Source organism: Phalacrocorax carbo, chromosome 17 (assembly GCF_963921805.1).
Source record: "Phalacrocorax carbo chromosome 17, bPhaCar2.1, whole genome shotgun sequence".
NCBI lineage: Eukaryota > Metazoa > Chordata > Aves > Suliformes > Phalacrocoracidae > Phalacrocorax > Phalacrocorax carbo.
In genome coordinates, this window is record NC_087529.1 from 8,860,842 (window position 1) to 8,876,073 (window position 15,232).

Below are 15,232 nucleotides of genomic sequence, written 5' to 3' on the forward strand. Positions count from 1 at the left end.
CTCTCCTATTACACTGAATTATACTTTTAACTTGAAAAAACCTCTAATTTGCTTGCATGAAACATCACAAGTTGTATAATCATCTGCTGCTTGTGCCTATTGAGACTAGAACGTAGAGTCTGAAATAAGATAGATAATGATCATTTTCATCCTGCAGTAGTTGTCATATTAAATATAAATGAAGTGCAGAAGTACTATTAAATACAAGAAAGACCTAATGTTAAAATAATGATAAGACTAGGACACGAGATAGGAAGAGGCAGGTAATTCAGAGTTACAAGTGATATTCAGGCTTTCTATTTTTTTATTTTTTGTTTTGCAGCCTGCTTGCCTATCTTTTGACTTCTCTGAGAAAATACTGGGTCGTATTAATAGGCGACCAAACAGCTCTGGAGGACTTATGGTTTGTTACTCATTCTCTGCAAATGTATTTTAAAGGCAACCATGTATTTCTCTGATATCAGTGTCGAACATGGATATGGCTTGCAAGGAAAAAGCAATATAAGGAGTGTGATTTCTTTTGTTTGTTAAATCTGCTGCTTAGAAGTAGACTAAATTTCACTTAATTGCATATTTGCATTTAAATACTCCTATTTCTCCTTTGGCAAACAAAAATCAAAATAATCTGTCTGCTCATCTGTGATACCTGTTAACCCAGGACCAGCTGGAGTCCTGTAACAGCACCCTGTGCCCGCAAGGTCCGATCAGCAGAGTCACCACTACCAACCTCCCCAAAGAATGGTGGCTGCTTTACTTAGAAACACAGAGAAGGCAACAAGCAGCCAAACCTTGAGTACAGGGCATCGCCTCACTTTTCTGAGCTTCTTTTATTATAGGTGTAATTCTCAGTTTAGATATATTCAATGAAAACTGGAATGATACAGAATTTATTTCTAGTTCTTCTGACAGCCCATGCACTAAGAATAACAAGACCCAGAAATGTGCAGGCAGCGGGTCCCCGCTAACGCAACCAGCTCTGGGCAAAGTAGGCCCCCTTGGTCTGAAGCTCCACGCCCTTGCTGTGCCCTCCAGGCACACCAACGCACCCTCCATTATACCTCATTGCTGCCTTTCTTTTTTCCTCTGCTGACACTCTTACCACCGTGAAATAGTTTCTGAGAGCTGCTGCTATCTGCCGGGCCTGGTAGCCGTGGAGAGCTATGGACCACTGCACTGGTCACCATGGAGCAGAGCGACCTCTGTCCTTCCCGTGGTCTTGTGCAGCCACCAGCCTCCTTAGAAGGTTAACCAAACCGCAATCCCAAAGGAACACAATTCCATTGCAGTTAAAATATTACTCCAAACAGATATTTTTATAGCTGTGAGCATAAATTGAAAGAGCTGTACTGCAAGAATGTCAGAAACCTGTAAGAGTCAGTAAATATTTTCTCTCACCACATCAGGTGCCTTCTGGATCTGCGTAGCAAGTTGGAGAGATTTGTTAGCTGACGAGAGCTGCTCCCTTAAGGTCTCTGCCTCTCTCTGAGCCACCTCTGCCCTCTGAAGGAAATGAAAAGGGGTGAAAAGAGAAAGTACATTCAGTTTAACAACTGACAATTATTACAAGAACATTCATCAATTCATGCCTGACTGAATATAATTGATTTTCCTAAACACTCAACCTAATAAATGTTAGAAAAAAACATAGAATGTGATGGATTTTTATTTTAAACAGTACAAGGAAGAAATAATTGAGCGATTATGACAGTAATTTAACGCTAGGAGCAAGGAATCCCCTGCTGATACTAATGCTGCGGCCCACTGAATTTCCCAGACTGAATAAATACAAGTGGAAATGGAGTCTTTTTATTCAATTTCTTTCTATTCTCATAGACCAAGCAGATTTTATTGCAGGGTTCCTCATGGGAATAATTCTCATGGGCAAATGCTGAATTAAAAGATATTCTGACCATTCTCTCTAACACACATACAATGTTGTGGGCTGTCTTTCTTCAGTAATTATTTCCCAAAACATGAATTGTTAGATTCTGTTCTTTCAGCAGGTCTATTTATTCAACAATATTTAACCCTAAACTGACAAATTTGCACAGATCAGTTACCAACTGCTGAGGATTTATGCAATATCTGATAAGCCTGTGACTTGGCTACCAGACATAATTCTCATACAAATATTGAATAACAATAGAAAGGAGAACGGCAGAATTATGAGGAAAGATTGTCTGTACAAGAGTTTGGGTAGAGACAGATGGATCAGTAACTTCAGGCAATAAATAGCAGCAAAGTCCTTTCCATAACTGTGTATAAGCTTCTGTTCAGAAAGTGGAACAAAACCTGGTTGTTTTTACAGTATACACTCCTCTTGGTCAGACCCTCTCCTCTTTTTTACAAAAATCTGAAGTTTTTTTTACAAAATCACATTGCTTACCTCCTTGAGTAATGACTGCTTTTCACCTGAGCTACTCCATGCAAATCATCCTGCACTTTCAGCAGAAAATAATTTTCTATCTCCACTTCCAAGACGTACGTCAACTCTTCCAAACCCATGAACTGCCACCAATCAAGGTCAAAGCTTTTCTTGACCAGCCTTTACACTGATGGGTCCCACCTTTTATTGCATAATAAATTCATTTTTAAGCCACCAAAACTGCCATACTTCTGTGTGCCAGACTCCCTGCTTTTTCAGCTAATCCTTTTGAAAACCCAAGTCATCTGAAAGAGCGAATATAAAGCCTATACCCCTGTGTGTGTGCATGGTCTTTGACTAGTCAAAGCAGAGACCTTGCCTGCATGCTTAATCAATCAGTAAACTAACGGCAATCAAACACTAAATGCATCATCTGTGCTATTTGCTCACAACATTATATTAAATGATTTTGCATAGGTTCTACAGCTGTAATTAAAATGTAATTGTAAAACGTACAGTAACTTGGCTCTAATAATCAGAGCATGGGACACAACGTATTCTGTGCGTGGAAAAAATGGCAGCAGCATTAAAAAGGCACAAAAATAAAGTTTATGTTGTTTATGCAACTGGATAATATTAAGATAAAAACCTGACCTACCAACACCGATTGAGATAAATTATTTTCTTGCACTTTATTAGATGTGGATGTACATATATTGATCTAATAACTGCTAAACAACTGCAGCAAAGGAGGACAAGTTGCTACACTGTGGTGCTCGCTCTTGCATCTACTGCTGCATAAGTAATGGCTTTTGCAGCCTTAAGCAATTCTGCTGATGGCTTCCATTCACAGCAGCATTGTTTTGAGAATCTATTCAGCTTGCATGCAAGCAAACCACAGAGGATATTTCTAATAGATGTTACATCTGCATATACAGTAAGCTGTCAGCTGCCCTTTCTGCCTAGCCTCCCCAGCCAATTCAGAACACCTGTTGTAATCCGGTGAATAATATTAGACAAGATTTCATGCTATGCATTGTTAAAAATACATCAACAGAAACTTTGGGCAATTCTGTTTGGGAAATACTAGTCAATTATTCTCTTTTTTTTTCCAGAATGGAAGCTTTTTAGAGCCAGAATTATAGATGTGTTCAGTGTCTGGAAAGCACTTTTGGGTGCTATTGCAATATAAATTATAAATTACACAAAAAGACCTGTTAAAAGAATGGCAGTTTCAAAATCACTTACACTTAAAAGTTTTGAAAAGCCAACCCTAAGGCTGCAGGTACGTTCGGCACCCCCGTGCGCAGGGCTTCGGGAGGCAGGCGGGAACCACACAGTAACATGCTATTGCTTTTTCCCGACGAGACCCCCTGCTTCATTCAGCTCTCGGGATGAATACTGCTCAGTGAGTGAATATTTTCCTTTGTCCTCCTTGTTCTGTGTGTGACCTCTGTGGCTTATTTACTGCAAACTAATCCCACCCTCCTCTGCAGATAGGATTAATCGCTTCCTCACGGGCTGTGCTCTGGTTTCCACCATCAAAGGATCTAAGTGCTTCAGAAGCGTTAATGAATGCACTGGCACAAATGCCCATCTTGAGCTATATGGGTTCCCCAAGCCCCCAGCCTATTTCCATGCAGGTGCTCTGCACGGCAGTGTCAACCACAACCCCACTGCGTGGCGCGGGCTGTGCCTGGCTGCTTCTAATCCACTCGCCTGCACCTGACACCCCATACAGTGGCTACGGTGCTGCTCCTCTGCAGAAACCTCTGGCGTTGCCTGACTCCTACCCCTCCCTGCTTGTCACTTTGCCCCCTTCCCAATTCATTCTGGCCACTGGAAGCACTGTTTCTGTCTTCCCCGAGCTTCACGGTGCCTTTAGCTTCAAAGAGGCAAAAGCAAGCTCGTACCTTGCACGACCTAACGAATACATACAAACTTCCAGAACTTGCCTTACCCCCGCAATTTCCTCCTTCCTCTTTCCCTCGTTGTTTCTTCTCCAAATGTCCTCACAGCAGCCCCGTCCTGGTCCTTCTCCTCCCTCCCTCCCCACCACGAGCCCCCTCTCCACTTCCCGCTCTCCGTGCTCTCACAATGTTGTTGCCCGTCTCCCCGTCGTGGCAGTGGCAGCCTGGAGGAGCATCTCCCCTCCCAGTGCTCCCCCTCAAAGTGGCACCGAACCTTACATTACAACCAAGAGAAGAAAAACCTGGCTGGTTAATGTTCACCCAGCTGGCGCAGTGATAGACTGCAGCATGCTTGGGACAGGCACCGACATCAAAGCTGACAAATTCAAACCAGATTCTGTTGAGTTTGTGTGAACTTGGCTTTTTTTTTCAGACGCTTATAGGCTAGCCAAACTTGGGGCATTTTTTTTTCTTTCGCCTCTTGAAGCAACAGAAGATACAACCCTGAGAAAAACGCAAACCCTCCCTCATCGAGTGCCAAGCCCCTTCTCTTAAGTACGGGCACAGCAGGCTCCTCACCAAAACAGCAAGACCAACTCGTAACATGTGGGGAAAACTGTATTTTTTTCCCTAATCTTGTTCTTAGAAATGGTTGAACAATTTTTCCTGAAATAAGAAAAGAGTGCAGCCAGAGACAGACGCCCAGTATGGAAAATGGCTAAAACCTAGCAATCTTGCACAACTTGGAGCCACTGGAAAGTTCATGCAACCTTTTCTTTGTGTGAAACTATCCCACTTTGGCTAAGAAATATGTATCTCATAATGCAGTTGCTTTTCATAAGTCAAAACTCTTGGTTTCTTACTTCCAAATCTACAATGCACACCCTAGAAAAACCATGACGACCAGTGAAAGTCATGCTATTAGCCTTGATAGAGATCACACAAACCCCACATTGTCTAAAAATGCTATTTTTCTGTATAGCTCAGTCACACAACTCCTCCTAATTTCCGTACCACTGTTTTTCCAGCACCAAGCTACCTCTCTGGTAACAAAATATTTCAAAATACTTTCATTCTCCTTAATACAGCATGTAAATATTGTACTGTTCACAGTGGAGCCAGTAGGTCATGATTGTAATGCTGCCATGCGCTTCCCAATTAAAAAAAAAAAAAAAGAAAGAAAAAAGCCTTACACAATATTTCCAGTTTAAATTATTCTCATTGTTTCCTGACAGGATAATGAATAGCATGAACTGAGTGCTCTTCTACTTACAGTAAAATGTTAATTTGATCAAAGACCAGTGGTATGAATAGCAAAATGAGATACTTGCAAGTAAAAAAGTATAACCTTTCTCTTAAAGTTCCACTATCCAAACTCTATTTCCTTATTACATGCTAAATTCAGCGCTATACTTGGCAAAAATCTTCCTGTAGGCTAGGAGTGTATATTATCACAACTAATTCTGCTGAAGTTAATGAGCCCGGTTATGGCAGTAATCACCATGCTTGGTTTTAAGTGCTTGAAGCTGACATTCTTACTTGCAAGCTGCCACAAAAGCTGTGTTTCTCGGAGTACGAGATCAATTAAAGCACGCTGGTTCAATGTGCTTTAATTTTCTAACTTTTGAGAGATAAGAATTTATTTTAAAACCTTTAAATGACCCTAGATTTCACAGAACAACAGCAACGTTATCAGAAAATCTGTGACATGAAAGATTCTTCAGGGCTCTGACACCTATTTTTTCCAGCAATGGAGAATTACATTTAAAAAAAAAAAAGGGAAAAAAACCCTCCAACAGAGAAGGTTGGGTTGTCTTCAGTCTCGTCTTCAGGCTACTGCGCTTTCCTTTGCGCACCGAAAGGCTGCCAGATAAATGTATTCCCAACTGAAAGCCAAGCATTTACAGGAAACTCCTGTTTGTACGAAAGTAATATTAACCATATTTTGCCTTTATACAGCACTTCTCCATGCAAGGATCTCAATGCACTGTATAAAGTAAATGTTATTATTTCCATTTCACAGACGGTGAAATCACAGGATTAAGTGAATGACCTCATCTGCTACGAAGCAGCGTAACTTTGCTGAATTCAGCGGGGCTATGGCACATCACGGCAGCAGAGGATCTCGCTCATTGCAAGGGGAGTCAGAAATAAAAAGCAAAGACTCTGGCAGCATTTGTGGGCAGTATCTGTGCTAGCCCTGGTGCAGACGAAGGAGTCACGTCAAGGCGAATACCCCTCTCTGTGGGAACATAAAAACAAGGACTGCCTTCTCACCGGTGGTGTTACCACGGGTGGGTCAGTGCAGCACTCGCCCTACCTAGAGTGTGTTGCTTTTGTGTTGCTAAGTGGAAGAGGAGAATTTATTCCATCCGCTGCTCAAAACCATACATATTTTATAGCAATCTCACTAAGTGGGAATATCTTTTCAAACCATTTTCCAATGTGATTTGTTAGAGATAGAAAGGTACCATACTCAATGAAATAAAAAAATAATCTTGAGAACAGCATTTCTGCTAAGTGCCCTGATGAGATTTTCTTTCTGCTTCTATAGCAGACACTGTTCTATGTGTTTTAGCAGTAGTTTGGTTCTGAAAAATGCTTAAACTCACTAACTCTTCCTCTGCAGATCTTAAAATCTAAGACTACATTTCTGCAGAATAAATGGTACTGATCCGGTCTAGATTCTTTACTAAAAGGTTATGTATTTCAGAAAGAACAGTTCTTGTTTTATTGATAACAAGTTTCTATATTGGACTTTCTTTCCCCAGAAAAAATCAGAATTAGAAATCTGGGAGCACTACCAGCACTGTGAAGATGTGAAGAAAGCCAATGGAAACTTTTTGCTTTTCTAAAGGATAACATAGCATAGACACAGAAGAAAAAAAGATTAATTATTTTTCTGTACCTTTCACAACATAGTCCACACACACACACACAAAAAAAAAAAAAAAAAAAAAAAGAGTCCCATGTTCTCCTTCTGTAATTGCTCCCAAAATCTAAGGATACCTATCTCTGAGTCTGTTTTTCAAATCTGTTTCCTCTTCCTCAAGATTAAAATACAATAACCCAGGACCAACCAACCGTAACGGAAGTTGTTCTCTTTCTCTGTTAAAAGTGAAAATGCACTTTTTTTACTTCAGGAAACCCTAAATTACTAAGCCCATTAGACTTCTTTTTTTAAAAAAACCAGTGTGAACTGAATGTATAAAGCCAGTAAACAGATCTGGATACCTCAACGACATGAAACCACAAACTTAGACTCACTATTAAGACCTTAAAATGAGCCTCCCTCTCTTTTTTTAAAAATTTAACACTCAAAAATATTTCTGTTTTCACAACATAGCAATTATTCTTCTCAACAGAAACCTCAGTTTTTCTCATGCACATCTGGGTGATTCCAGGTTGCTACATGTAGTATAGAAACACAAGGATAATTCATTTGAATAAATTTGTGATCACAAAGATTTGTGACTTACTGCCATAAACACTTATGAGAAAGGGTAAACTTGAAATGGCACAGAAAAGTGCTAACCATAAATATTTGTATAAAAATACATTCACGCAACTGTAACCGTAGCAAATGCAGAAAAGTACACTGGAGCTTCATTAACTTCACTGATTGGAAATTATAATATTCTGGGAATCAAACAATAAAAAATTCAAAGATGCTATATCCCAAACTATGATAAATCATTTATTTTGACAAGTAAGGGTAGTTTAGTTTTAATTATTTATTATTATACTTCATAGCATATCAGAAAATATGCAGTGATTTATTGTGCAAAATGAAATCTTAATAAAACAAGTCCCTTCCCCAAACTGCAGGATTATTAAATCTTCATGGAAATGCGAGGGTGAACTCTTAGGTTATTTTCGTTATTGAGCTGGCAGGTCAGTAAAGTGAAAATAAGCAATTCCTATTGCATTTAGTTCTATTTTGACTTCAGCCCTTCACATACTCAAGCCATGCAAGTCATACAACCTCAGGGATGAGGAGGGAAACAGAGAGGGACAACAGATGCCCGCTGCCCACAGCAATTCTGCTGTCTTGCAGATGGTGCAGTCCAGTCTTACTGCTGAAGCAAGAGGGGGCTATCGGCTTCAGACTTTACACCCCTGCTAAAGCTACATGTCATGGAACCAATGGCTCTTCTTGAGGCAGGCATAGGTAGACCAGCCATTTTAATGTACAGTTCTTGTCCTTTTTGTACTGGTTTATACCTCTCAAGTCTTTAAAGTGGAAGGGTTACTCCCAAGGCCACCGCCGACACCCACCTCCCAGCTGGACCCGCCTGACCCTAACAGAGCGTGTGAATTGGTGTACTTAAATTACTCTGTTAGAGCTTTGTGAGCCTAGATGAGACTAGTGCTGCTGCAAACACCCACTCAAACTCTTGGATTAACTGCACTGAGTGCCTGGATTAGCAGCTGAGAAAGGGCTGTCATCCCAGCAGCCGTGCAGCCACCACATCGCTCCCTCCAGCACCCAACTCCAAACCCCTCCGCCCCAGCTTGCTCTGCTCAAGTGAGGGATTTATTTCTCTCATTGGTTAGGGTTAAGGTTTGGAGCAAAATTCAGTTTATACCTTGACTTAACGACACACTGGAGAGAAACGGAGCATCGTGGCCACTACGCCTTTTTCTTTCTAAGGACAAAACTGCAAAGCTCACTGGTATTTAAAGGTAATTATTTCTATGAGCTGTAATTTCTTCTGGGGATGATAGCACACAAACAAGCCCAGAAAGCTCCTGCATGAGACAATCTGAGGATCCAAATGAGGAAAAAACAGAGGGAGAAGAGAGGGGATAGAGGCTGATGACTTAAGAAGAATGGTCCATGCTTCACCCGACAGGACACAAGGGTGGGAGTTACATCAACTCTGTCCCCGTGGCTTTCATCACCCAGAATACGGACACCTGGATCCATGCTGAGTACACTGACCCTCTTGTTACTGCAGATTCAGAGGGGCAAACGGCACTCCCCGCCTCTCAGGAGTGAGAGGTGTCCTCACATGAAGTAAGGGAAGTTCAGAATTGCCAGCTCTGGATTTAAAAAGGGCAGTAACTGAGAAAGGGATTTTCAAGAAATATCAGATATTTAAAAATTTACAGCAAATATTTTTCACATTTTCAGTGGAAACATTTTGCTGTAAATTTCTGCTCCGAATCCCAGTCATTTGGGTCAGTGTTAATTCCAGAGCAGCAAAACATCACATCAAAATCAGCAAGGCAGTCTATCCTCAAAGCAGGAGTCATGCTGAGCATTACTCTTTAAAGGTAGCCTTAATAATAGGGAGTAAGTACTTAGTGAAACGGTAAAAGGAAATGTTAATTTAACTATTAAATACATAATTATGTTAAGTACTTGTTTCTGCAATTGTAACACTTCAGCCTGATGCAAACTCACTTTCTGACCTGTGCAATGGATTTAATTTCTTCCAATTTTTTTTTCAACTGTAAAGATGTAAAACACAGGAATTGCTGCTACGCAGATTACTTAGCTATAATTTATAGAAGTGTTTTATAAAGGTAAAGCATCTCACAAGACAAGGACTATGGGCATGTTTCAGGGGATCAGCTGAGCTAGTCCAGGAGCTCGCTGCTCCTGCTCCTCCACCGGTGAACTTTCCCTTCCCTGTCTCCTCCCTCATGTCGGCACCGCCACTCCTCCGATGTCTTGTTGAGCTGCCTCAATTTGCTAAGCCCACAGAAAACTACCCTGGTCCCTTCACCCCAAATTCAGGCTGTTCTGCAGTTTCTGAGCTCCACGGAGGCAACGAAGGGTCTCCCAGCTGCAACAGCTGCTGTTAGGGAGGGGACAGCACCACAGCAGCCAGGAGGGGGAAGCAGAGGAGGGGGAAACGGGGAGAGGGGACCTAGGATCACCTCTTCTGGCTTTACGACAGCTCAGATGAATTGCACACTGATGTTTACATACAGATTCAGTGTTTGCTGAATTACAGCCAAACTAAGGGTTATGCACCTAAGCAGTTATAAATTTTGACTAATTTAAAAAAAAATCCAACAATAAAGTAAAAAAGAAAAAACAACCCACTTCGCAGGTTTGTTCAAGTTGGATAGGAAAATATCTTTAGCATTTCTCTATACATTTTCCATTTTAGTATGGCAATGAGGGAATGAGAAATACCTGTTCTTTAACTACCTTTCTACTCTGAGAAAAAAAAACCTACTGGGTAAATCATTGCTATAACTTTGCAAAGTGTACTGCCTTTGCAGAAAATACAAAATAATTCTACCAAAACATCTAACACCTACGCCATTTCTAAAAAGTCTACAGATTTACAAATAATTACTAGCACTTTCACAAATATTTAATGCTGCCTACAAAAGTTCTTTGGCAGAACTAAAAACCCACTGTGCAAACCCCAGTTTTCTTTTACTGACTAAATAATTAATCCAACAATTCACAAAACTGCCTTCTGCTTCATTCGTATTTTTTCAATTTATAAAGAATGTTGGGCAAAAGTCCCAATTTTCAAGAAGGGCAACAGGGGTGAACTGGTAACTACAGGCCCGTCAGTCTCACTTCTGTGTCTGGTAAAATTATGGAGAAGATTATGCTGGGAGTTACTGAAAAGCACCTGAAAGCCAGTGCAGTCATTGGTCCCAGCCTGTACAGGTTCGTGTGGGGAAAGTCCTGCTTAACAAACTTGATTTCCTTCTATGGCACGGTCACCCACCTGGCTGACCAAGGGAAGCCAGTCGATGCGATCGTTTTGGATTTCAGGAACGCTTTCGATACGGTCTCTCACAGTGTCCTCCTGGACAAGGTGTCCAGCACGCGGCTGGATAAACTCGTCATGCAGGGGGTGAGCAATGGGCTGACGGGTCGGGCTCAAAGGGTCATAGAAATGGGGTTACATCGGGCTGGCGGCCAGTCACTAGTGGGGTTCTGCAGGGATCCATCCTGGGGCTGGCATCTTTAATCTCTTCGTAAATGACTTGGATGCAGGACTGGAGGGAATACTAGTTAAGTTTGCTGATGACACAAAGCTGGGAGGAGCTGTTGGCACTCCTGAGGGCAGAGAGGCCCTGCAGAGAGCGCTAGACAAATCAGAGAGCTGGGCATCGCCAACTGTGTGAAGTTAACAAGGGCAAGTGCCGGGTTTTGCCCCTGGGGCACGGCAACGCTGGCTGTACAGACAGCCTGGGGAACGAGGGGCTGGGGAGCAGCTCTGCAGAGGGACCCGGGGGCTCTGGCCGACGGCAGGCTGAACACGAGCCCCCAGCGTGCCCTGGCAGCCAAGAGCGCCAGCCGTGCCCTGGGGGGCACCGAGCCCCGCATCGCAGCCGGGCGAGGGGGGGGATTGTCCCGCTCTGCCCCGCGCTGGGGCGGCCTCACCCCGAGCGCTGTGGGCAGCGTTGGGCGCCGCAGGACGTTGGGGGTATAAAGGTACTGGAGAGTGTCCCGAGGAGGCCACGGAGCTGGGGAAGGGTTTAGAGGAGAAACTGTACAAGGAGCAGCTAAAGCCCCTTGGGTTGTTCAGCTGGAGCAGAGGAGGCCGAGGGCAGCCTCATGGCGCTCTGCAGCTCCCTCCCAAGGGGGGGAGGAGGGGCAGGGCTGGTCTCTGCTCTCTGGTGACCAACGCCAGGGCCCGAGGGAACGGCAGGGAGATGTGCCAGGGGAGGGTGAGGCTGGGCATTAGGGAAAGGTCCTTCCCCCAGAGGGTGGTGGAGCCCTGGAACAGCTCCCCAGGGAGGCATCACGGCACCAGCCTGGCGATATTCAAGAGGCACTTGGACAATGCTCTCAGAGACACGGTGTGAATTTGGGGTGTCCTGTGCAGGGACAGGAGTTGGACTCGATGACTCTTGTGGGTCCCTTCCAGCTCAGGACTGCTATGATTCTATGAAGGAGGAATGATATACCTGATATACTTGTCAGCTGCACCAGGGGAGCGTGGGGGCTGAAAGCTGATCTAGCAAAAGGAAAAGGACCAAACAAGACAGCAGCTGGAGAGTGGGATAGTTTTTAACAGGATCAGTGACCTGATCTGGCTCATGGTGCAGCTCGACAATCCCTACTGACAGCACGAGGTGTGAAGCAGGACTGTGTGGTGGGGAAGGAGGTGCAACTACTCTTCCCGGAAGTGAGATGCTCTTAGATAAGCTTCAGCTGGATTATAAAACCATAACCTGAGAGACTCGAGATCTGTAATCTCTGATCCTACCAGACAGTATTGATTAATGAAGTTCACTGATAAGCAAATGCCTGGTCGAGGTTTCCCTCTGTGAAACCATCACCTGTTGCATATATCACCCGTGAATCCTGCATGTCCATACACATCTCCTTCATCACCTCAAGTAGTCACTCAAAGTACAGACTGGACCAGGAGAACACTTTGCCTGGGTGGTAGGTTTGGGTTTTTTGAAACTTTTTATTTTAAGAAGTTCCATATGATTGTGCCACTTTCTCAGGAGTGTATGCACTGGGAGGGAACGTGGGAGAGACATTTCACAGTCTACCAAATTAGCATCTGCAGGAACAAATTACAATTTCTTTGTTCTCCTGCACAGCACAGTCTGATCCAACCCTTGCTAAAAATTAATACGCCAATATAACATATCAGAAAAGGAAGAAAAAAGAGAAGTCCAGACAAGTCCACACAAGCTGGAGCTGCAGCAGAAGGTTGGGCCTCCCTAGGCCAGGCTGTTAGCAGCCCTGCCACTGCTGCAGGGCAGAGCCCTTTAATTTGGGTAAACCAGTTACCTGCACATCCAAATAGGGGCCGACATGATGGATTTAGAAACATAAACCCAAGAATAACTATAGCAGAAGACTTAAGTTTAAATTATTAGAAGGTAAATATATGGCAAGCATTATTCTACTGTGCATACAATCCTTACAGAGTATCCCTAAAGAGCTGTATTTTTCTCTAAATTTGCATATTTTCTTACTCTACACAGTTACGACTGCTAAGTGCATATAAAAGAACTGTCATGAAATCCAAAAGAGAAGGGGGAAAAAAAAGAGTCAGTCACACTTCGGATTTTATGAGGGACTAATTTAAAATCATACCTGATTTGCTCTTTCAAGGTCTGTCATGATCATCTCGATTTCATCAGCCCTGGGAGAACAAGAGAGCAGAAGTACTGTTATCATATGAAGAATGCCTGCTATATGAGTTCATGCACAGTACAATTGCAACATTCATACAAACAATACCAGTTTTCAGGATTTTCTTAAAAGACACAGATTGATCAGCTAATTTTTTGACTGGTGAAATCCTCTTGGTTTTCAGCTCTGTGGACTGGTTTGCAAGTCTCCAATTCCTTTGCCTGTTCCCTTTTTGCAATAAAATAAGCTTATCGATATCTGAGCATAGTCATTAGATCTTTGAAGATCTTACTCCCCAATCTTCTGCAGAAGGGCAGCATCATCTTGCCCACACATAAGGGTTCTTCACAAGTGATAATTGTGGGGAAGTCAAAGACTACAGCTCCTCAGTCAACTACTTGCATATGTGACACAGAAGTAGCCTGTTACTCTTCTGTTTCAGCATGCCTAGAAGTTTGGTTCTAAATTTGGCTAAAAAAATAACATGAGGTCAACGAGACCAAGAAATTTAATTTTACATTATTAGGAATTTTTTTTTTTAAACACAAATTTATGAAACTCTAAATTTAGACTCAGGCTCTTAATGCACTTTACAAAGCTGAACAGGGATGTCAAAGGATTGAAAATTATACAAATAGTCAAGGAAAAATAGATCCTTCAGACATGTGTGTTAGGTGGCAGCTACCAGCCCTGACCCTTTAAAAAACCCAGCACTTCTAAGACTGCTCACACAAATGGATCCAACCCTTAAGCAATCTTTTTTTATCATCGTGCTGAATCATGGGCAAATATTTCACACTCATGGTCTCACCTGTGAAAGGTACCAGGAAAAGGGCTTACAGACCTAAAGGTATGTTCTGTATCAATATAATAAGACATATTACTTCTCTCCAGACATTTTGCCTGTCTTGTATCTCTGGACCATATGGAAGCAATAAACACTATCCTCATCTCCTATGAACAGCAGCTTTAACCAGCAAGTCCTTTTGCAATCTGCCAACACCATAATGTCTGTTTTTTGTTTTTAATCTGTAGCAGATCATTATCAGTAAAAGCTGTGAAATACTGGAATTCCCTTCCTCTGCCAATGCAGAAAAGTCAGGGTTTGTTTTTCTGCTGATCCCACAGAAGATCCATTTTTCTATGCAGGTGTTTGCTGGGAAAGATGGTTAATTGAAATACATCAGGGTACTGGCACACTCGACACTGGATCATTACCCTGAATATTGAGTTACTCTTCAACAGCATTTTAGGTTTCTGTGTGCACACTTAGGGAAATGCAGTAAAAGATCATAATAAGTAAATGTGTATGTATATAAATTAATGGAAAATTATTTTTAATTACAGCCTTTAATGTTGTCGGGGCAACATGAATTGCCTTTTGAAAAAATCTTTTGGACAATAATGGAAAACAGATTAACATGTGTTTTCTTGTGCCGGAGAAGCTAATGTGCTCTTACATTGGAAAGAAATCATGCACACGATGTTTTGAATTAATAATAAATAATAGACATTAGTTACTAAATTGAACAATCACTCCTTGGGCAAATAAGGACTCAAAGTGTGCAGGGAGTAGCCAGAAGGCTAACTTGGGCAGGTTAACATAAGCCTATGATAACAAAATTCTGATCTTTTCAGCCTCTGTAGTTGTGAAACATCTTTTGTTTTAGTCTCCAGTCCCCAAATACTTGTGAACGCACTTTCACATGGAAAAGATGTCCCTAAGAACATGCAAGTGACCCCATTCTGTATCTGTAACAGAGATAAGAGGGAAGAGATCATCCTAACGCGCACAAAAAAAAAGTTTCCCAGCATTTTACAAATATTTTTAGCCAGGATAGTTTAAGGATCCTCTTTATATAAGCTTATGCATTC

At 42.2% G+C, this 15,232-nt stretch overlaps 1 protein-coding gene across 13 annotated transcripts in view; it reads right to left on the reverse strand.

Moving 5' to 3' along the window:
* CUX1 (cut like homeobox 1) overlaps positions 1-15,232 on the reverse strand; it is a 283,380-nt gene that overhangs the window by 90,509 nt on the left and 177,639 nt on the right. For all 13 annotated transcript variants that reach the window (XM_064467865.1, XM_064467864.1, XM_064467854.1 and 10 more), the window contains exons 9-10: positions 13,319-13,367; positions 1,396-1,500 (exon numbers count right to left, since the gene is read on the reverse strand). In XM_064467865.1, the coding sequence (XP_064323935.1) occupies positions 1,396-1,500; positions 13,319-13,367 (154 nt within the window). The remainder of the gene's footprint in view (positions 1-1,395; positions 1,501-13,318; positions 13,368-15,232) is intronic.